Source organism: Durotheca rogersii (genome assembly GCF_024521655.1).
Source record: "Durotheca rogersii strain YMJ 92031201 chromosome Unknown GGS23scaffold_31, whole genome shotgun sequence".
Classification (NCBI taxonomy): domain Eukaryota; kingdom Fungi; phylum Ascomycota; class Sordariomycetes; order Xylariales; family Xylariaceae; genus Durotheca; species Durotheca rogersii.
Genome location: NW_026251262.1, coordinates 383,117 through 403,721, shown reverse-complemented (window position 1 = coordinate 403,721; position 20,605 = coordinate 383,117). Strand labels below are relative to the sequence as shown.

The 20,605-nt window shown below is 56.1% G+C and overlaps 3 protein-coding genes across 3 annotated transcripts; 2 read left to right on the top strand and 1 right to left on the bottom strand.

Annotated features, from left to right (window-relative positions):
* Positions 1 to 4,496: 4,496 nt before the first annotated feature.
* On the top strand, positions 4,497 to 5,354 carry GGS23DRAFT_315970 (uncharacterized protein). The gene is made up of 2 exons (XM_051512842.1): positions 4,497 to 4,799; positions 4,853 to 5,354. Exons 1-2 carry the CDS (start codon positions 4,605 to 4,607, stop codon positions 5,090 to 5,092), a joined length of 435 nt encoding a protein of 144 aa, XP_051368335.1. The 5' UTR covers positions 4,497 to 4,604; the 3' UTR covers positions 5,093 to 5,354.
* A 1,513-nt stretch (positions 5,355 to 6,867) lies between these two features.
* Positions 6,868 to 9,110, bottom strand: GGS23DRAFT_316006 (uncharacterized protein). Its single transcript, XM_051512843.1, has one exon. It carries the CDS (start codon positions 8,959 to 8,961, stop codon positions 7,087 to 7,089), a length of 1,875 nt encoding a protein of 624 aa, XP_051368334.1. The 5' UTR covers positions 8,962 to 9,110; the 3' UTR covers positions 6,868 to 7,086.
* Positions 9,111 to 13,813: 4,703 nt separating this feature from the next.
* GGS23DRAFT_315903 (uncharacterized protein) lies at positions 13,814 to 15,816 on the top strand. Its single transcript, XM_051512841.1, has 2 exons — positions 13,814 to 14,762; positions 14,956 to 15,816. The coding sequence occupies exons 1-2, from the start codon at positions 14,077 to 14,079 to the stop codon at positions 15,431 to 15,433; spliced, it is 1,164 nt and encodes a 387-aa protein (XP_051368333.1). The 5' UTR covers positions 13,814 to 14,076; the 3' UTR covers positions 15,434 to 15,816.
* Positions 15,817 to 20,605: the final 4,789 nt, after the last annotated feature.

Sequence of the window (20,605 nt, the reverse complement as noted above, 5' to 3'; positions counted from 1 at the left end):
TACTCGGCGCTATAGTCGGAGGAGAGGCTAGATGACGACGTAGTTGGCAATCAGGGCCATCCCGCGAGGTACTGACCGGCAAACGCCGGAGGGGACCTTGCTGAGCTGGGGAAGCTCTCCCCCCCTCTAATCTCTCCCTCCCTACCTTATCTGCGAATCCCTGCGGGTTGGCGGAGGGCGGCCTAGCCCTGCCCTGTATGTTATGCAGGACAAGCTCTCCGAGCTGCCATGGGCTGGGGAAGCGCGGGAGTTCCCAGAGCTTGTTTTTCTTGGAGTGAAGACATCGAGCCCATACCGCATTCGTAAGGAGGGATCAGCGGCGGGCAAGGTGCCAGGGGCTTAGGCCGTGGCACTTCGAAGCAAGCCGAGATCTAACTAAGGACGGGATGGCACGCAAGGATCAGAGGGATGAGGTTGAGTTAGGGTGAGGATAGGTACAGGTAAGAGAGCCCTTTGGCTTTGGGCAGCCGGTTGCAACACAGGCTAAGCAGGCGAACCCAACGACATGGGGCAGGAAAATCTACCTACTAGACAGTGGCATCACGAGGTTGCACCTATCTACAAGTCGTGCCAAGCCGGTCGTCCTGGCGCCAGAAGAGGTCTCGAGCTCGGATCGCATGGCGCTCAGTTCGCGGCCTTCCTCATCTGGAAATCAGCCCCCCTCCTCTTTATCAAGGCATATAAACAGAGGCCAAGACCGAGCTCGTTTCTAGTTCCAGATGTGTACATACTTACGCGTACTCTATGTGCATACGTAGAATGTCCCTGGCCCGGTTCGGCGACAATGACTGGCCAGCCAAGCCGTCGTTTATGTTGGTACCAGCAGCAAGATAGCAATCCCCCACCTCCCTGGCCCTCCCCTGGGCCGTGTCTGTATGCGTGTGCAGCAGGCCGGGCCGTTGTCGAGAGATATCGGCACTACATAGCAGGACTCTGTCCTATCTCCGAGAGGCCAGGCTGACCATGTCATGTACCTACCTACTTGTTGTCAACCTGGTCCTCAGTTGTCTCCAGCGCGCTCGATCATGCCTGTCTCGCCCACAGCGACAGGCGGAACAGGCTGGTCGACCTGCCCAGTCGGTAATATCGAGCTGGCAGACCAAGCGCACCTATCTAAGATCCGCACCACCCTCGGAGCTGGATGCCGTTTGTGGCTGCTTAACAGCTGGAACTTTTGCCTGCCAGTCCCATTCGTGCTAGTGCCGGCTCCACCACCGAGATCTACCTACATCCTTACCGCTGCCTGACATCTTGACGGACCCCGGAGAGGTCGGCAACCATCTTCAAGTACCGTTGTGTTCCCCGCATCACAGTGGAACCGGAGGTCTCAGTCGACAGTTCGCTACGCAGTTGTGCGTATTGTAGGCGTTTCTGCGTGCCACTCAGACCTGTCGCCGGCCCCCATGCTGGATTCTCCGCGAATGCATGCGGTGCAGCCACCATAGGAACGCATGTGACAACAACTTGCCTTTCTAGGATCCCGACGAGCACCTCGGCTCCGCCAGGTGCCCGTGGAAACGCGCACCTACTCGTGTCCTGCCCGGTGGACGTCCGGCGATGCTGTCACGGGGACAGTCCCAGGCTGAGACCACTATCGGCCCTCCCTGTCTAACCCAGTCATCGCCTCCCTCGCCGAGTCGAGTAGGCTCAGCACCCTCACATTCTTCCAACCTAGGCGCGAAACATGACATGGAGGGGTGGGCTAAGCTAAATATGTATACAGACACAACCGTGGCTGTCTGGTCTCGGCCAATTGTAGATACAGCCGTTTTATCAGCGTGAACTCCTGCCGGATTGGTCGTCTTGGGCGCACACGGGGGGTGGAGGTTGAGGTTGAAGTGCGCCGTCCCATACCCGCCGTCGGCCACAACACCGCCAGTGCGAACTCGTCCAGCTCTGCCCTCGTCGTCTCCAGATCGGAATATAAAACGGCGTTCCACGAATAAACATCGGCGTGCGCTCCAGTGTGGTAGATCTCCTGGAGGCTCCTGCATCCTGCAGGCTGACGATCCACGACCTTCCCGAACGAGGTCGATGTCCTTCCCTTACCCGGATACGTTACCGGAGCTGACACTGTCCAACGGAAGTGTTTCTGGAAGGAGGTCGAGCTGGCGTCTCGTCGTGTTCGGCACTGCGCTGCCGGTATGCTCGCCACTGCCCAATGGTTCTCGACGGCTCTCCGGCCTGGCCCGTCTGCGTTTTCGGATCTATCGTTACCAGGCAGGTCGCTGATTGTAAGCTCTCGGCGCTTCAACGTTGCTCGTCATGATCAGATGATCTCTCCACGCGTCTGATATTTCCCTCCCTCTCTCTTTATCAGTTCTCTGCATTTCTCTATGACACATAGTTTCTCTTCGAGCGACGCGAGAGTCGCAAACTCCAGCCCACGCACCCCGATTTCCACCAGTTACGTCCGGGCCGCAGTTGGTTGCCAAGGAGCGCAACGTCTTCTCGTCTCGCATTCAGCGCCTTGAGAAGGCACCTACCTAGGCCCAAGGGGTTCGCACGCCTCCCCCTTCGTAGCGCCCGACTCCCACCAACCCTCCCGTGGTTAGGCGCGCGGGGTTTCTCTCACGTAGCATCAAGAACTCTCGTTTGTTATCGGGTTAAAAATATTCACCCAGCTTGCTGTAGGCTTCCACGAGAGTGGGGGGGTCATACCTACCGTAGCCCCAACAGACTCATATGCCTACCTAACACTAGACGGCCGGAGCTGAATAGTCGCCACGGCACAACATGCATGTACGGTAGGATCGTCATCCATGAGTTGTGAAGGGACGGACAGATGTGTTGCTCCCCTCGCGCGTCAGGCGGCTTCTAATTGTGAAGCCCATCCCAGTCTCACGGGGCGGCAGCTTTCTCATATTAGATATTAATCGTGCCGCGTCTGGTATTAGGTAGATAGAGTTGTAGTTGCGTTCGATCCGTCAGACGCAAGGCCGACACAAAGCCGGTAGCTCCCAACTCATTACCTCCATCGATATACCCATCATGTCGGCATACCCATCGTGTTGGCATCGTGCCCACTTTGCAAAAGAGATCGAGGTCCACCTGCCTATATCATTCCCCGCTAGACCGCTGTAGAAGTGCGGTTTGCTGGGTGCTTAGCTGTTGTTGACTATGGCATGGGTGTTATGTGCGTAGTAAATCGCAACATATCCTTGAAATATTACGAATGGAACGCGCTATGCAACCCCTTAATCTTTTGTGACGTGGTTACCTACCCACCAAGCGCAATCGATCCCTTCCTTCGCTTAGGGCGGGGCGAGCCTTGACAGTGGATGTCTGCGACTTTCGCCTACTCGTAGTACCTTGGGTACTTCTAGATGCCTAATGTGGGAGTTGCCTGAGAAATGAGGAAAGAAGGGCATCGGATCAATCCGCTAGAAAATAAACAGGAGCGCATGTATACCTACCTAGGTAGGCAGGGCAATAGGGCCGGGCAGCCTTCTCCTCGACGCCCATTCCTGAGGTCGTATCCGTGTTGTACCTTAAGGAAGTGCTACTACGCCGCCGCTTTACTGGGAACTGCGCGATGCCCTCGGGTGCTGCCGGTACCTAATATATCTCCTCGACTTTGGCTGGCAGCATCCCTCATAGGTACTTGATGGGCTTCGCACATTTCTATGAGTAGCCCTCGTCGGCGCTTACCGCTTTCCAACCCGGGAATTGACCTCGGCAGGGTTAGATTTTAATACCGCCTACCTCACCTAGAAAGGGTAGGCCACTCCGGAACGCGCCGACCTAGGTACGTGTACAGCGCGCAATGGGGTGCTGGCCTTGTCGCACCAGTTCGATTCGCATAGACCCCTGTGGCGCTGGGCAGTACCGTGACACCTGTAGAGTTCTCTTCTCGATTGACGCCAGTTAGGTACCTCTTCTAGGAATAGGTACCTAAGGTAGTAAGCATTTAGGCACGTATCCCGCTCCTTCCCCCATATAGGCAGACCCTGTTCCGTACCTACCTACCTACCTACGGCCCAGCAAGGCGCACCTCCCCCCTTTCCCTCCTCGTACCTCTACCGCTACATCTCTCACCCAGCGAGCAGTTCTCGAAACCGTGTCAACTTCTTCTACTCATAAAACACCGGGCCGCTGGCCGTATTCCGAGCCCAGAATCAACCTCCTTACACCGGCATAGCATCCACAAGCAGCAAGCCTCGGGAAACACATCGTGATCGACGGCGCCGCTCTCAGTCCTGACAGCATTATGGCCTCGCCGATCGTCCCGTCTACCCTAAGCGGCGAGGAAGCCAGCTTCTACTTCTTCGGTCTCGCAGGGCCACCAGAAGAGGACAGACACGGGGCCATGGTTGCGCCCCGAGGTGCCTAACGACAGTTAGAGCGGTCCTGGATTTTCGACCGGCCGCAAGACACCCTTCTACCATCGGGAAACCGGGACACTATTAGCCGGCTGGTGCTAATATTGACCGCGGTCGACGCAAAGGGACAGGTTCCGCCCGGTGAAGACGACATTACCCTATAGAGGGGAGCTAGAGATCAATGTATTTACACGCGGACACTTCTCGGATAGCTTCGTCGGCGAACCTATTATATCCTTACCATTCCAGCTATTCCTAGATGCCTTCGGCCTGTATAGGAATATGTATCGGCCTATCCAAGGTGGATATCTTATCCCTGAATTCTTACCCGAGAGTCAGCATCTCCGAAAGCACAGTATTTTACCCCTAACACTTGGACCCTACGCTGCCGACTTAACAGACGTTATGCAAGCATTATGTCATATATCTTATTTGAGTAAGGGGCAAGAGATAGATATCGGTGGGGAGCGGAGGTTCGTATGTTCGTTTATCCAATGTATTACTGGAGACACGCCCTCACGATTTCCTAGGGCGACGGCTATGCCATCAGTCAAAGGTGCCGCCGTCTTTTGCGCGAGCAGCATGTTGACGATATCGAAGTAGAGATTATGGAAGGCTGGGGGTACAGCCGTCTTGGCCACGACTCGATAGCGAACACTCAGTTCGACTCAGACGCCAACGAGTCCGTCAGCTCGTCAAAATCGTCTCCCAACCAGCCGAGGCCTAAGCAGATTCAATTCACTCAGAATATGTTGACGTTGACGTCGTAGCGCTGGAGCAGCAGCCGCAGCGTGTCGACGTGGCCACCTGTTAGAGCTCGAGACTTGTCACGTACGGGATTAGCCCTTATACGAGCCTACATCTGCGAGTCGTAATAGAAGCTACCTAATTGCGTCTTCGTCCGTCGTGCTGTCTCCATCAAGATGTCGGGCGGGTTAATATTTCCCTTCTTGCCCTTAAGCCCTCGACGATCAGTAATACCGCTGCCACAGGCTCCATTTCGAACCTGATTCCCTCTTCGTATCGTGTTCTCATCTTCTCGTTCGTAGTGACGCCCGCACTGACAGTCGTTCTGCTGACAGTACGGCGTCGCCGCGACTCCATAGTACTCCGTAGGGTGTAAATGACGGCAAATCCGTCGCCATCAAACCAAACCGGCGGCGACCGGACGACCCCGGGAGCCAAGAGCCAAGGACCCGGCCTGCCGCCGCCTCTAATACCGTCCTTCTACATCAGGACGAAGACGAAGGCCCAGCGGCACCCAGTCCCGGAAATTACCGCGTATTACGCCTATTAGCCGCGCAGCCAGCAGGGACCAGCCCAGGATGCCTCCTCAACTCGCAATCGAACCGTATCGCGAAGGGATTGCTTCTGGAGGGAGATTAACTCGCCGGGCACTGGCATGCACGCGAGAAAGAAAGCAGCCTCGGCGACGGACGTGGAGAAGGGGGGAGTGTTGGCAATCGGAAATATTAACTCCGCCCCCGTCTCTAGCGACAATCTGCACTGGTGTTTAATTTCCGGAAAGCCTAGCCAGGCAGACGATGATGTCATTATCGTTAGCAGGGATGGGGAGATTCTGGTGTAAGTAGGGAGGTGGGTGGGCCAACACTATATTGTATTACCTATTAACAGCAGCCAACGGAACGAATGAAGCTGTAACACCAGTCCTGTGTGTATATTACAAGTTTGCAAAAGCGGCTCTCTTTTTTTTTTCCCCTAGGGGGTAGTTTTTAGGATGTTTTCCTTAATATACTACCTATACGCCAAACCACCGGGGCGGGGGGGGGGGAGCCCCCTTGTCTGCCGTGCAACACTCACACCCACTCTCTAGATATTTACCTAGCATAAATTTAGTCTTCTCGAGGCTATGTTAAAGAAATAAGTAGTTGTACAGCTCCACAAATGACGCACAAGACAAAATGCGGCTTAGCCAGAGCTATTTACCGGGTACACTTGAGAAGTAGCCGAGCCAAGAGCTGTCTAGCGACGCCTCTGGCATCCCGTCCTCGCTCGCTTCGTCCAAGGTTCGGTTATGTAGCGCTGCCGGTGAGAAGAGACGGAGACGGGTGAGTAGGTAAGCAGGGTGCATTCGCCGTTCGGCGGGGCTCCACAGGGTTGCTACAGGAGGCTCGACTGCGCCGGAGTAAAACCGTGCGATTATCTATCACGGTTCCTTTATTTTTAGAACGACTCAAACGGTAGGCCTCACCAAGGAGGGGTCGGAGCTACGGTTAGCTCCACCTCCCGGTGTTGCTGCTGAGCGACGCAGAGAAGCGACTGGCAACTACACATGTAGACACCCGATATACGCCCAGCGGAAGAAACGAAAAGAAAAGCAGCCGAGACGATCCGTATCCTGAAAGGGTAGGGGGAGGCGGAATTGAGCCACCGCGCAAGGTGCTGTTTTCGGGGGTAGCCATGCGGCGAAGGCTGCCTCGATGAAGTCAATTGAAGGGCGTGGTTTCGCGCCGGTGGAACGGGCTAGATTGTAAATACACAAGTTTGTTGCTTCCTTGGAACATAGATAAACGCGGGGGGGGGGGGGGGGGGGGTGGATGGCCCAGGAAAACGCTGCAAGAGCTGCTCAAAGCCAGGGTCGGAACGCCAGGACGGAAACGCCAGCTGCAAATTACCTGCACGGTACTGTCACATAGGGGAGTATAAAGAGAGGGTTAGAGAGGGGGAGTGCCCCCGGGGTACAGAAGAAAAAAGAAAAGACATTATTCAGAGGAGACGAGGTCGCCGGGATCCACCCCGGCTATTAAACGCCTACGCCGCTGTCGTTCGGCCTGCTCGACGAAGCCTCGCCGGCGCGCATGCCCGCCAGCTCCCGGATCCGCCTCGGCTCCTCGAGCAGCTCCCAGGCCCTCTCTCGCTTGCTCCGGCGGCCCACCTCCCCGGCCCGCTCCATGTCCTCGAGGTCGCTGATGTCGTCCGAGCTGAACGAGCTCGCGCTCGGGCTGCGGTTCAGCACCATGTTGACGGTGCGGCCCTCCTTCTTCTTGACGCTGCGCTGCGCGTCCTTGAGCCTCTGGTCCTCCGGGTCGTCGCACGCCAGCGTCACCACGTCGAGTCCCGGCAAGTTCCGCTCCAGGAACGTCTGGAGGTAGGGCAGCACCGATTTGTCGGGGCGATACGTGCCGCTGTCGTTGTCGATGATTAGTTGGTAGTCCTGCGGCCTTGTCGTCGGGTGGTCTTGCGCCAGGGGCCCTCTCCGTGACTCGTCCGGATGGCTAGGCCCGTCGGCTTCGGGCCTCCTCCGCCGCCGTATGAAAAATTCCCCTGAGCAGGCGATGTAGATTGCCGCGTCGCTGTGCATGGTATGTTTGCTGAGGAGGTCGATGCCGAATTCCTTGCCCGTCTCGGTGAACCGCATGAGCCCGTCCAGGGTGATGATGTACGTGAATATGCGTCCGCCCTCGTCGAAGTGGGCCATCTTCAAGAACTGAAGACTGGCCTCTTCTGAACATGGCTGGAAAGCACCCCAGTCCGTCCCCTTGTCGAAGTTGTAGATGCGGCCGTGCTGGTGATGGAGGGCCTTGTTGAGAATTTTGCCGCGTAGCCCGCGGCTCCTGAACAGAAGGCCGATGATAGGCCGGAATTCGACGTATCTGTGATATAGCTTCGGCGGGACCGGGCCGGCTAGTTGTATCTCATTGGCTTGGAAATCGTATTTTTGAGTCCTCCTATCGAAATGCCCGCTGCTGCTGCTCTGCGAGGGGTGCTCCGTGTCGTGGTCATTAGAGTCCTCGGCTTCGTTCCTATTGACCTTGACGCCAGTCATCCGACCAATCATCGGCGAGAAATGTTTAAAGAAATAGGTCGGGCCGACGGTATACATGTGGCCGTGGGGCGGCTCCGATTTGCCAAGGACCACGGCACTCACATACAGCTTGGGAGTCATGGAAACGCCCTTGGTAAAGGCGGTAGAGCATGCCTTGAGGAGGTAGGCACGTTTGCTACCACTGCGCTTCTTGACTTCAAACTCGTCTCCTCGAGCCGCAAAGCCTTCCCAGGCTTCGTTGATCCGATTGACCACGATGGTCACGTTGCCGAGTCTGTCATTGTGATCGGGCCAATCTTCGTCGTATAAGCGACACTTCAGCTTGAACCCCGAGGACGGGACGTTGGCAACGGTCCACTCCTGGTCCCATTGGGGCTCGAGAGTCTTCCTGATCGTCCGGGTCCTATAGAATAAGTCGGGATCTTCTTTATGTCGCTTGGGTAGTGCCGTGGTCAGGGTCGCGGTCAGAAAGGGATCGGACGACCCGGTTCCAATGTCCGCAGCGGGTAGGTTAGTCGCTCGATGGAAAGTGAACCTGACTGTAAACCCTGGAGGCGCATCCGGAATTGGAGTCGGGTCGAAGCCTCCGGGAGGGCTCGTCTTTGTCTTGATCTTCTCCTTCTGATTCTTGAGCTTCCCCTTGAAGGTGCCTTGACGGTGCACCGGGCCGACCTGCTTTTCATTGGCGGCATCGGCAGGGCGTGGGTACTCGCCTTCGCTAGGCGACGCGTGGTTGCTCGGGCCTATTTGGTCGATTTTCTCGCTGGCTATGTTCGCGCCTACGCCCGGGAACAGCGGCTCTTGACTCTGGATTTGCGCGCCGACCGTCTCTTGCCCGACAAGCGTGGCCATAGCCGACAATGCGGTGGCCAATTGACAACGGCGAGGGCGAGGGATTGTTTAGGGGGGTTGATTGTCGCCGGACCCGTTCACTGCGTAGGAATGACGGGCGGGACACGGTGTGTGGTGGTTCGGAGATCCGAAAGGAACCGCGATGATGGATGCCAAGGCGGCGTCTTGCGCGCTGGATGGGCTGGGCGCTGGGCTGGGCGTTGACCAGGGAGGCAATTAGTCCACAAGCTTGTCGGGGGAGCCGCTCTGCTGACGAGAAGCGACCAAAATACCAACTAAGAGCAAAGACCGTCGATATACTACATATCGTGGGGGAAGAGGTGCTTCTCGCCCTCCTCCAACTTGTTATTATGTCTGCCGACCCTTATCCCGCCTCGCTTGGTCAAGCACGGCGGTCTTTGGGGACTCGCGAAGCCAGTGCTGGCAAGTGGTTGCCGACGGTGGAGAAGCGTAGAGAACTCGGCAGAAAAGGCCGTTGACTCGAGCGGAGAGGAGAGGACGGCGAAGAGGAGGGTCGAGGCAATTGAATAAAAGAACGAGGGCCGGAGATAGCCTGTCTGTGGCTGGCACTCGACAACGAGACCGGGGGCCTGCCGTCTTTGCCGGTGTGGGCGAGATCGACTGGTTTGACCAACATGGAGACGAGAGGAATCTACTTCCGTGCCGTATTCCGGTACACCTGTTAATCCCATGTGTGAGTAGGAGGTACCTGTCTAATATCTGTTTGGGTTTCCATCGTATGCGCCCGGCAGCGACTTCGCCTTACCCCATGTATGCACGTAAGAGGTACCTAATGCGTTTACATGGGCGTGGGCATGCACTTACTCGGCAGGCCGATGCGTCGTTTCCCCACCTCTACCACGGAATGGACCTGGCTTACGTACCTACGCTTACACACCTAAGTAATTACGCATATACCTATCTTGACCAGTTCTATCGTCTTAGGGCATACCTTAGGTACCTAACCAAGGTACCTACCTACACAGTACTGTAGGAGGTACTCATGAATTCCTGGTACGTAGGCACGTATCTTATAATAATTGATAGTTGTCTTCTCGAGATCGAATGCCGTTTACCCGGAAAGGTCGCCCAATGAGAGAGTGTGCCAGAAATCTACCCTCCAAGTGCCCGATCGAAACCGCGTGGTCATCGTGGCTGTGCGACGGCTGATGAGACGACGTAATTTGCGGCTGGCCGAAGCTTAGCACAGCAGACTGCTATTCCGGGGTGGGAGGTGGCGTATTAGGTAATTAAGAGTGTCCACGTGATTGGAATCTGCGATAGCCCCACCCCCCTCCATTTGAGTGCTGGTTTTCCCAGGAGCCCTCGGCCGCCTAAGCGGTAGAGGAAAAGGGGGGATAATGCCAGGTAAATCTATCTTTCGATTAGGCGCGAGTTGCTGTTCCCTTAGGCATAGGAAGTTAAGTACCTAGGTAGGTACTATCGAGATAATTTCACCTCTCGTCGTCTTTATGAGTAGAGACCGGCCGGCCTGACTCATTCTGGTCTCACACCATACACTCATCAGCTTTACTTACCCACCTCGAGACAGGCTCTGATCGTTTCTTCTATTTTTCCAGCATCGCTTTCTCACCAACCCTACACTTGTTAGGAGAGGGGGGGGTTGCATACTCATCAACGCCCCAGCTCTCTGGAACCTGTTCGATGATCACCTTGCCCACTAACCTGTAATTTGATTATCGTTACCAGACGGATCATTCCCGACAAGATGCGTGGGATCTACCCGACGCCTGCTCTCTTCCCCGGTGGTGAGCACTTCTCTGGAGGATAACTACGGTGTCAAGTTTGAACAGCATTACCCTCTGCGGGTGGCCATCTCGTCTTGTCGTTGGAGATCCTGGTACTCCCCGTGCCTGCCAAAGGGACTTGGGAAAACATTCCTGTTGATATTGCTCTTACGGCCACTGACAAAATAGCTCTGTCGTGGCCTTTGCGCAAGCTAAGGGCCTCAGTCGTACGCGGGGTGTCGTCCGCTCCGCGACACCGTCGTTTCTCGAGCGCGCCGTCTCGATTGCTGAAGAGGTCAAGGCGCCCGAGGCTGGCGTTGCCCTAGGCTGGCGTCACCCAGGCTGGCGTCACCCTGAGCCTGGGACCATACGGAGCTTGCATGATCCTTAGTTAAGAGTGCAGTGGGAAATACGATGCCTGGCGTGGCCTGATAGGCTGGTTGCTCGACTGGCATCGACGGCACACTGATTTGTTGGAGCAGATCGATCGTCGAGCATATCGGATTGGCTTCGTCGCCTTAGAAACTGTCCTCAGGCTCGACAAAATCAGGGCTGTTCGGATGCCCTTCGGTGTTCCGTCGTCCGATCTGGATCCGTCCTCGCTCCTGTACGGAGCCGTGTCGTACCTAGATTTCCCGCCTCCTTCCCCAGCGACAGTCTTACGCTTTCCGACGGCGGTGCTGGTGACCAAAGTCGTCGACAAACTCCCGAAGCCAGACTGTCCGGATGTAAGCCCAAGGAGTATTAATATCAATGCACAAAGGTACCGACGTCACCCGGGTTAGTTCGCATGTGCGTCTCCAAGCTGGCGAGTGCCGGCCGAATTGAGACTGGACCTAGTCTTATTGTTTACCCCGACGGGACCAATGGCGAAGCCTAAGATCCGATAACAAACACTTGGCATACGCCAGCTCACTAGTCGGCCAGTGCGGCAAGCGGTGCTGGGAGCGACATTCCCCTGAAGCTAGTCCCGTATGAAAAGTAGCCAGCCAGCCCATGTAGTTGTCGACGTCCGACGCCAGAATTTCTGAGAAGTCGGTGGTGGTTGTCGCGCTGCGTATGAGTAAGGCGAGGCACCGCCTTCGCCCGAATTAACATTGGGACGGTCCACCACGCGACAGTCCGGTTCGCCACTCGGCTGGATTCCATCGCGCGCGCATTAAAATTGAGCAAAATGAACGACCGGTCAGAACGAGAACAGCGCAACGTGAGTGACATCGGCCCATCACGTGGACTACAACATCATGTCTTCGCCCAATCAAGTCGTCTGGAATTCCTGCCTATCCTAACCCGAGCCATACTCTACTTGCCATGGACGAAAGCGTATCCCGGTTGCATGGTTGCATACCTCCTATATGATCCTGGTACGTGGGATGGTGCTTACCGGGCGACCTGAATACCTTCGGTACTCTGGCTCTCTCGTGTGTGGAGGGAAGTGAGGGAGTGAAGGGGAGAATTTGACGAGAAGGGGGAGGCTGCTGCTGGCCGCAACCGGAGCGCCGAGTTCGGGTCATTCGATCTGCCTGTGCTGACGGATCCGATCAACAGCTCTGTGGCTTGAGACAGGCCAGCGCCATCAACTTATTGCGTACATATATAGAGTCGGTGCGGAAACCCATGCGGAGGCTCTAGATACATCTGTCTTGCTCTGCGACGTCACGATCCATTCGCGTCCTCGGCCCGTGTCTCTCTCTCTGTCTCTCTCTGTCTTCCTTTCTTTCTCTTCTCCTCAACACGAATTTATTTTTCATCATCTCTTGTCCGTGTTCGTCGCCTTCCAGTGAGCTTCTATCGCCGCGTCAGGCGCTTGGCAGCCCCACCGTCGCAATGCAACGTGCCTCGTGTTTTCCGTCGAAGCTAGCCAGGTGTCAACCTCGTACCCTCGTCCCCACACGAGGTTGCCAATCCTTTCCCGTAGGTATCTAAAGGCTTATATTCTATTCATAGGTACACGTGTGGGCTGCCGTGTGTACTTGCACGGCCCCGCCACCGATGGATGGCGGCCTAGGCCGTCTCTGGCTTGGGCCAATCAGCCCGGCTTTCCCCCTCCGTGTTCCCTCCGTCAGCGCGCTGTTGGTTCAGCTTGCAGGCGGGGGGAAGGGGGAGGATGGCTGGCTGTACTACCTGTAGTACTGTCCAAGTACACAGTACATTATTTAGTGTGCTCCTCCCCAACTCGTCCTTGCTAACCACAGCGGAACCTCATGTATATTTACATACAAATATACCTACAATATCGCTCAGGTACACGCCTTAGGTCCGCGCTCTAGGTACGTACCCGAGGCACATCGTATGGGCCTCATAATACGAACGTGGTAAGATTTTGCGCACTAGCTCTCAGTTGACCTCCAACCGACCTCCTCCCTACCTCCTGCGTATTATGCATGTACGCACCGAGCCAACAACCACATCCATCCTACCGCTTCTTCGCTCTCCCAGCCCCATTGAACGTTGCCAGAGATACTTCACAGTAGCCTACTGCTTGGATATCTCATCCGTCTGCGTCTTTCCCCTCCGTGGCGAGCAACCTGAGGGTATCCGCGGTGCGTGCTTCGCCAACGGGTGGATCACTTGCTCTCCGTGCGAGCAAGATGCCTTCGGCTATTAGGGTCCCAGGCCTATCGCTCTCGGTCCCTGGAGGGGCGAGCGTGTTGGGCCAAGGACCTTAGTGCCAATAGTGCGCGCCGGCCTCCAAGCCTCATGGTGCGAGAGGCGACGATTTTACCACCACTCTGCTCGCTTCCGCGCATGGCAGCACACCCGTTATTGGCGCATTGCTCCTCGAAATACAGACTACTGCGTATGTTTCCCTCGATCGTGGGATCTGTCAGGGCCAAATTAATTCACCTCGACTTGCCAAATCCGGTTACCGCTGGATTCCCTCCAAATAACCCGCCCCTGGTCCGGTCCCTGGAGATCGCAGCGCGTGGGACCTAGGGTGTTCTGAGAGCTGTTCGGACAACTGACAGAAACAGAACCAACCCATAGGACCCAGTATCAGCCGTGGTTGGCACCTACTGATGCTGCACACAGTATCCCTGCACGTCCGAAATAAGCAGCAATGGCAACAAAGAACGACCCACAAAGAACACTTCCAGGCATGAGGAACCAGGCCGCCGGAATAGGATGGGAGTACGAGACCGCGGAGAGTCTGGCGTGTGTATGCGCGATGGCTGACTGCCCGGCCGTCTTTTTTATAAGGCCAGCTGCTAGCCACCGTGGCCCTCTGTCCAGACTTTCTCTTCCTCCTACCACCACACTTGATTGTGTCTCTGCCAAGTGCTCTCTCGTTTGCTGTGAGCATCGCAATCGCTTGATCGGTCTAACCTCAGTCATTCGCTTGTCGTGAAGGAAAAGTTTCGTCAAAATGGTCCGCCTGTTCAAGTACGCCAGCGCCGGCGCCCTGCTGGTCGCTTCCGTCAATGCCACCTATATTCACACAACCCCAGAGTACGAGGAGGATGAGTGCCCCGAGACGGAGACTTCGGCTCCCTACCCGTCCGCGACCTCGTCCTCCCCAGGGTATCCGGCCATCACACCCTCGACGTCCGCGGGCTACCCCGTCGTCACTCCCACCTACCCGGGCTCTTCGTCTACGAGCTCAGAGGAGGACGACTGCCCCCCCGAGTCGGAAACGGGGTCCTACAGCGCGACATCCTCCGATGTCTACCCCACAATCAGTGTTACGTCCTCTGTCCCGGTCTACCCTACCGAGTCCAAGAGCGCTACCGTCCCGAGCTACCCCACGGGCTCTGGAAGTGCCTCTCTGCCGGTTTACCCTACTGAGTCCAAGAGCGCCACCGTCCCGGTTTACCCTACCGAATCCAAGAGCGTTACCACCCCCAGCTACCCCACCGGCCCTTCGACAAAGTACACGACGGTGATCACGACGATCACGTCGTGCCCGCCTGCCGTGACCAGCTGCCCTATCGGATCAACTACCACCGTTGTTGTTCCTTGCACCACGGAGTCGGAGACTGTCCCGACCTACCATACCGAGGTTCCCACTAAGCCTACGGACGTACCGACCTATCCCACCGAGGTCCCTACCAAGCCCACGGACGTCCCAACCTATCCTACTGACGTCCCTACCAAGCCCACGGACGTCCCAACCTATCCTACTGACGTCCATACCAAGCCCACGGACGTCCCAACCTATCCTACTGACGTCCATACCAAGCCAACTGACGTCCCGACCTACCCTACTGAAGTCCCCACTAAGCCGACTGACGTCCCTACCTACCCTACTGACGTCCCTACCTATCCCACTGACGTCCCTACCTATCCCACTGGCATCCCTACTAAGCCGACTGATGAGCCTACCAAGCCTACGGATGTGCCTACCTATCCCACTGGTGTCCCTACTAAGCCTACGGATGTCCCGACCTATCCTACTGACGTCCCTACTAAGCCCACGGACGTGCCCACCTACCCGACCGAGGTCCCTACGTACCCTGTTGAGACTCCCTCGTACCCGGCGTCTTCCCACGTCCCAACGCTGTCTACCGTTTACAGCAACAGCACGTTCACCTCGCCGCCGACCCAGGTCCCCGAGAACACCATTCCCGTCACCTACCCGACCACCACGGCTCCGCCGCCGATTGTCACTGCTGGTGCCGCCGTCGTCGGGTCCGGTGCTACAGGTGCTCTCGTGGCCTTCGCTGTCTTCTGCCTGGGTCTCTTCTAAGTGGGAGGTCACGACAAGCTGTCCTACCGCCATTTAGGAGACCTGGAGCTAAGATCCTTTTCTTCTCTTTGTTTTCGCACTTAGGATCGGGGAGGGGATGGTGGAAAACCATTAATTGTCTGGAACCAAGGCATTAACGAAAACGGATAAGGAAAAACACTCTGACGCGTAATATGCTAGGTGTAGACTCTATTTCGATGTGCACACATCCACCTCACGCGCGCCCCTCCATGCCTTCTAGGTGCGCGCGCACGGCTGCGAAATGCCCTTCGCTCAGCGCTATTGGTGCGGCGGAAGGTCGGCTTGGCACAGATAAATTAACGTATTTAATCATGTATATAGACTTAATAACTTCGGGCAATCCAAGACACTCCTTCGTCAAGTAGAACCACGGCACGTTTCCTTAGTCCTCTGGCTCGTTATAGTAAATTGCGTGACGAGTGTAGTCATACAGTGGTGCCTGAACCCGATTCGAAGCTTATATCATCTGCTGCTAGTCCTATACAGGCATCTGGTGGCTGTTCGTGTACATGCCGCTACCTCCACGCCATCTCATAGACCCGTTCGTTGGCTCTGCTCACGCAACCGCACACAAACTAATACGCCGTTTGCCGCACTGCAGCAGAGAAGGTGTGCGTAGAATGCCCCGTTGATCCGCTCCCGTCTCCACGACGACTCGCCCGGACGCGGACGGAGACGGGTCCGGAAAAGGGGGGAAGGGGGAGAGGGGGCTGAAGGGACCGCTGCTAAGGAACTCGGCGGCCCGCTGGTCACTGCCCGGACCCCTCTCTCGCTGGCAGAGCCGGCCGGCGCTGGCTACGGCCTCTTCTGCGATGCGTAATAGCGGGATTATGTGCTGGTGCGTCTTGGGATAGAAGGCCCGTCGTGACTCGACGTGTTGTGCTGTTGGGTATATGTAAGGGGGGTGGAGCATAGGGTGAGTTCGATGATGCTTTGGGGATTTGTAGGAATGGACAGCTATACTGAGAGGGCGTATATTTTTGTACATATGGATGTGCGTACGTACGTTTGTATGTATATGTATGTAAGTATGTCCGTGTGTGTGTGTGGATGTCGGATCAGCTCTGCAGGGATATAAGCGCATACATGCCTAGGTAGGGAGTAAGGCGTAGGGACAAGCAGCACATATAGCTTTGCGGGCATGCTAATATACCTAAGCAAACTGGACAAGTGCGGCGGCGTTCCTGGAAGCACGTCGGGGGCCACCGCTGGGCTCTCCCTATGCCAGCCCATCCAATGCCCTACACGACCTCGTTCTCCCCAGGCCTGCTACGACGTCTGTGCATATCTGACATCCTGATGTGGTTATCCATTTGTGTTATGGGGTACATATGTATTCAGGCATGTTGGGTATGTCTGCTACCGACCTGCCAGACCTCCTCGGCCCCGTGGTTGCAAGTCAGAACCTCGACAAAGAATCATCCGCAAACGCTGATACCGGCGGATTGTTTGCCAGGAAGAAATACGGGAGAGGGCAGAAAGAACGTATTGTCGGGGTGTTGTAAAGAGCTTGCTAGGATTTTGTGATGGTAGCTGGAGGTGTTTTACCAGTGGTCGAGGATATTTGGAGATTATCTTGGAGTCGACCAGTAGCCATGGTCCCGAGCTGATTATTTGTACCTCCTCTGCTTTCAACACATCCAGTAATTTCGGTCCTCCTAACCTTGCCGTTCAAATCATTTCCGGCGATGGCGTATTGTGTTGCGAGGAGTATGAAAGGTATGACATACGTGGATGGCAACTTGGTCCTGGCTGCCCGTAAATGGGTTCGTCTTGGGGAGGGGGAATCCTTAAGTAGTACAGCTCTCTGAATAGGGGCTCTAGCGATGTTGACTCGTTCCCTATGGGACAACTCTCTATGGAGTTACATCGTTTCATTTCGATACCTTGATACGTGGTCTTATACAGCCTTGGAGATGATGTATGTTTCCTTACCCATACATTGATTCGGAGCGCGGACGGAGAGACCTTGGCATGGATACGGCAGTAAACCGGCCTTCAACGGCCCAGGCATTTGCACATAGAAACGAAGAATAACCCTTCGCACAGGCTTTACGGTAAGTTGGGGGTGCAGAGCGTTCTTATAGCCTAACGGACCTGGCTTAGTTTGCGTGGCCACTGATTTAGAACTCGTCCGCCTGCCCGTGGCCTTGGGAGTCGACTGAGATGAGAAAGTGACCTCGTCTCGGGCATAGAAGAACGGGTGACCAAGTCAAATAGATCGTATGATGGTTGTATCACCCGCCACGTTATCCCTACTGTACCAAGACTGGCCTGACAAGTAGCTAAGCGTGGAGGTAGACTGGCTCGCCAGTCTCGAAGGCCGTTCCTCGGATGAAGTAGGTGACTATGCCATTGGCAAGACTGGGCGAAACTATACCAGCAGCTTTACACCTACATCCGGGAACCGCCCTACGACGAGAAGCAAGATACGTACCCAGGCTACTCGTATGCTTGGGGTACAGCGGTAACACGCAGGTATCATGGCCGGTTACTAGTGCCTGGGCGCAAAGGGGTGCCAATGGGGGTGTTCGAAAAGGAAAGGGGGGTTCAAGACGCGCGGCATCACGACTCAGCCCCCCCCCATCCTCCTCCTCCCAATCATCACGGCTTCCATTCTTCCCCAGACGTCGCTAGAGCACCATCCCTTCCGTTCCCTTAGCCTCTCGGCAGCCTCCCCATCTGCTCACCGCATGGCTCCTAGCCGTTGCATCGGCCCCTGACTCGCGGGTTGCCGATCTAGATTGGGGCCGTAGTAATACGTCATATGGGATATCCACGCATCTGGAGAAGCCAAGACCCAATGAGCGCATCAGCGTCGCCTTGGAGACAGATCGATAGAGACCACGGCGATGCAGCCGAAAGCTTAATTCGACGTCTGTGCCAGCGCAGAGACAGAGCCGCCGCACGCGCACAAAACGGGGATGGCGATGGTGACGCAGGTTCGCGGGTTGGATGCCTATACGATCTGTCAATCGGGTAGCGAGGCAAGTCGCCCGTCGACGTTGAGCCTTGCGCTCGTCTGTAGTTAGAATCTCCTCTACGTAGAAAGCCGAGAGTGGTGGAGATAAGAATAGGGTCGAGTGGCAGAGAGGCGACTTTGTGAGGTGGAGAAGACGAGACAAGGATAAGCAACGGCGGTTGTTCTCGTCTGTGCGGTCCACCACGGTCGGTTGAATTTCCACGTAGCCTCGGACTTTGGTGGAGCCAACCGTTGCTGGCCGGTCGCATACGAGTCTGTCACAGGGACGAGAAAAAAAAAGAGAGCAGTCAGCTTTGTTACGGGAGGATTTTGTCCTTGATCAGCATTGGATTGTCCTGATGCTACCTCCCGCCGCGGGTTACCCAGGTTGGCATTCGCACGGATGGAGGAGGCATAACACGTACGTAGGGCGCATGCAGGGCGGCCGAATGAGTAATGGCGGGTAATCATAGCACCAGCGACAGCGGCAGATGGCCAGGGCCGGATGGTAGGGTGACTCGTCGCGTGTGCGAGGCACAGCGAAGCGGAAGAGGGAAGCGAAAGGGGAGGCGAGGAGGGAGAGGGCGAAGAAGCGCGAAGAAGGGGGATTTCTAAGCGAGCGATCGCGCTAGGATCCGAGAGTCCGGTCCCGGTGCGACCGGGAGTGGACGATAATAGTGGATGACTTATATGTGTAAACAAGGGGCAGCTTGGAGGCGGAACTCCGGGACGAGAGGGGGGAGGGGAGAGGGTTGGTGGGGCCAGAGAAACGAAAGGCGAGAAACGAGGAGGAATCGAGACAATATTGCAGGTAGGTATGTTACGGGGGAACAGGCTAGAGCCGTAACGGGACAGCTCGCTAAGCCGTATCAGTACCAGCCGTAGCAGAGGAAGATACCCGCGGTTGCAGCAGGTACTGACCGTAGCCGTAAGTACCACAACGACGACCGTAAAGTACACAAAAGTGACGCGGAGGCACCGGAGAGCCGAGCTGCCCGTGGGCCAGTGACCCATCCGTAGAAATGGCGCAATCGAGTTGGGAGGCGCCATTCCGAAAAGCAAAGAAGGAGAAGAGCAAGCTGTCGTTGCCGTGACGGGAGGCGGAAGTGTAGTACCTACCTACAGGTACCGACATCTATCTATACGAGGTACCTATAGGGGTAGGTGTGTGCCCACGGGGCTCCGTTACATTAGATAGGTACCTACCCTCCCTCCTCCTTTCCTAAACAGGCGTCATGTATCAACCTCTTCCTCGTAGTAAGTTGGGTGCCTATGGCCGAGCGAGACATGGAGGGAGGAAGAAAGAGAGCGAGACCGAGAGCAAGTGAAGTTATATATGTACTTGGGAAGAGTATTGGTGCCTCCCTCGTCTGGCCATCCGCTGGACTGCGAGTACCTATAACTTACCTACCTGGAGGGGTTGGCAGGCAGGTAGGTACCATGCCAGGTACCTGCGCGGGTATTAGCTGTCAGTCGACTGGGAATAAACCTTTGGCGGCAACGTTTTGCCATCCCGAACTTTACCCACGTCCATGACCAGGCCACGCCGCTGAGCTGGAGGCGGCCCAGTCACGCCAGTGCATCACCTCACTGCCCTGGTATGGCCTCTAGTGTTCCAGCTGCGGCCAGTCAATCAACCGGCCTTCGATGCGGGTTTTTATGACAGCGAGGTTACAGAGCAGGAGAGCGCGGGCAGAGTTGCTACCTCTGCCCTGACCTCGCGTCCAAACCCGAAGATTGCGCCCAGGACGTATTATTATGTCATGTAAGCATCGAAAGACCCCTCCATGGGGAGGTAGGTAGACAGGTACCCAGAAGGTACTGCTACCTTCGGGTTCGGTACCTACCTCGCCCGTTTTGGCTCTGGTCTTTCCAGAACCTCTGGGATGGTTTTCTTACGAGGTCGGATGAATACGATGTTCGCGTCCGACAAGGTCCTGCCCGGAGCACATCCAACACCCGAGGTGCGGTACCTATCTACCTATGGTAGGTATACCTTAGGTACCCTCCTACCTCCTCCTCCCGTACCTGCTCCTACATAGAGCTGCCCACCTCGTCTTGGATCGCTCTCGTCCACATCCCGCTCCCCAACCCCTAAGCCGCTCGCGGAATCGCCCATCACAAGGGCCTGCTCGGGGTACCCAACAGGGACGGGAACAAGCACCAGGATTCGAATGCCATACCCAACGTAGCCGCAGCTGCTAGGGCTAGCACCAACGTTAGGCC

Coding starts and splice junctions, on each gene's coding strand:
- GGS23DRAFT_315970 (XM_051512842.1), top strand. CDS start 4,605: ATGTATCGGCCTATCCAAGGTGGATATCTTATCCCTGAATTCTTACCC. Junction 4,800..4,852: donor TCGGTGGGGAGCGGAGGTTC/GTATGTTCGTTT, acceptor ACGATTTCCTAG/GGCGACGGCTATGCCATCAG.
- GGS23DRAFT_316006 (XM_051512843.1), bottom strand. CDS start 8,961: ATGGCCACGCTTGTCGGGCAAGAGACGGTCGGCGCGCAAATCCAGAGT.
- GGS23DRAFT_315903 (XM_051512841.1), top strand. CDS start 14,077: ATGGTCCGCCTGTTCAAGTACGCCAGCGCCGGCGCCCTGCTGGTCGCT. Junction 14,763..14,955: donor CCCACCGAGGTCCCTACCAA/GCCCACGGACGT, acceptor CCTACCTACCCT/ACTGACGTCCCTACCTATCC.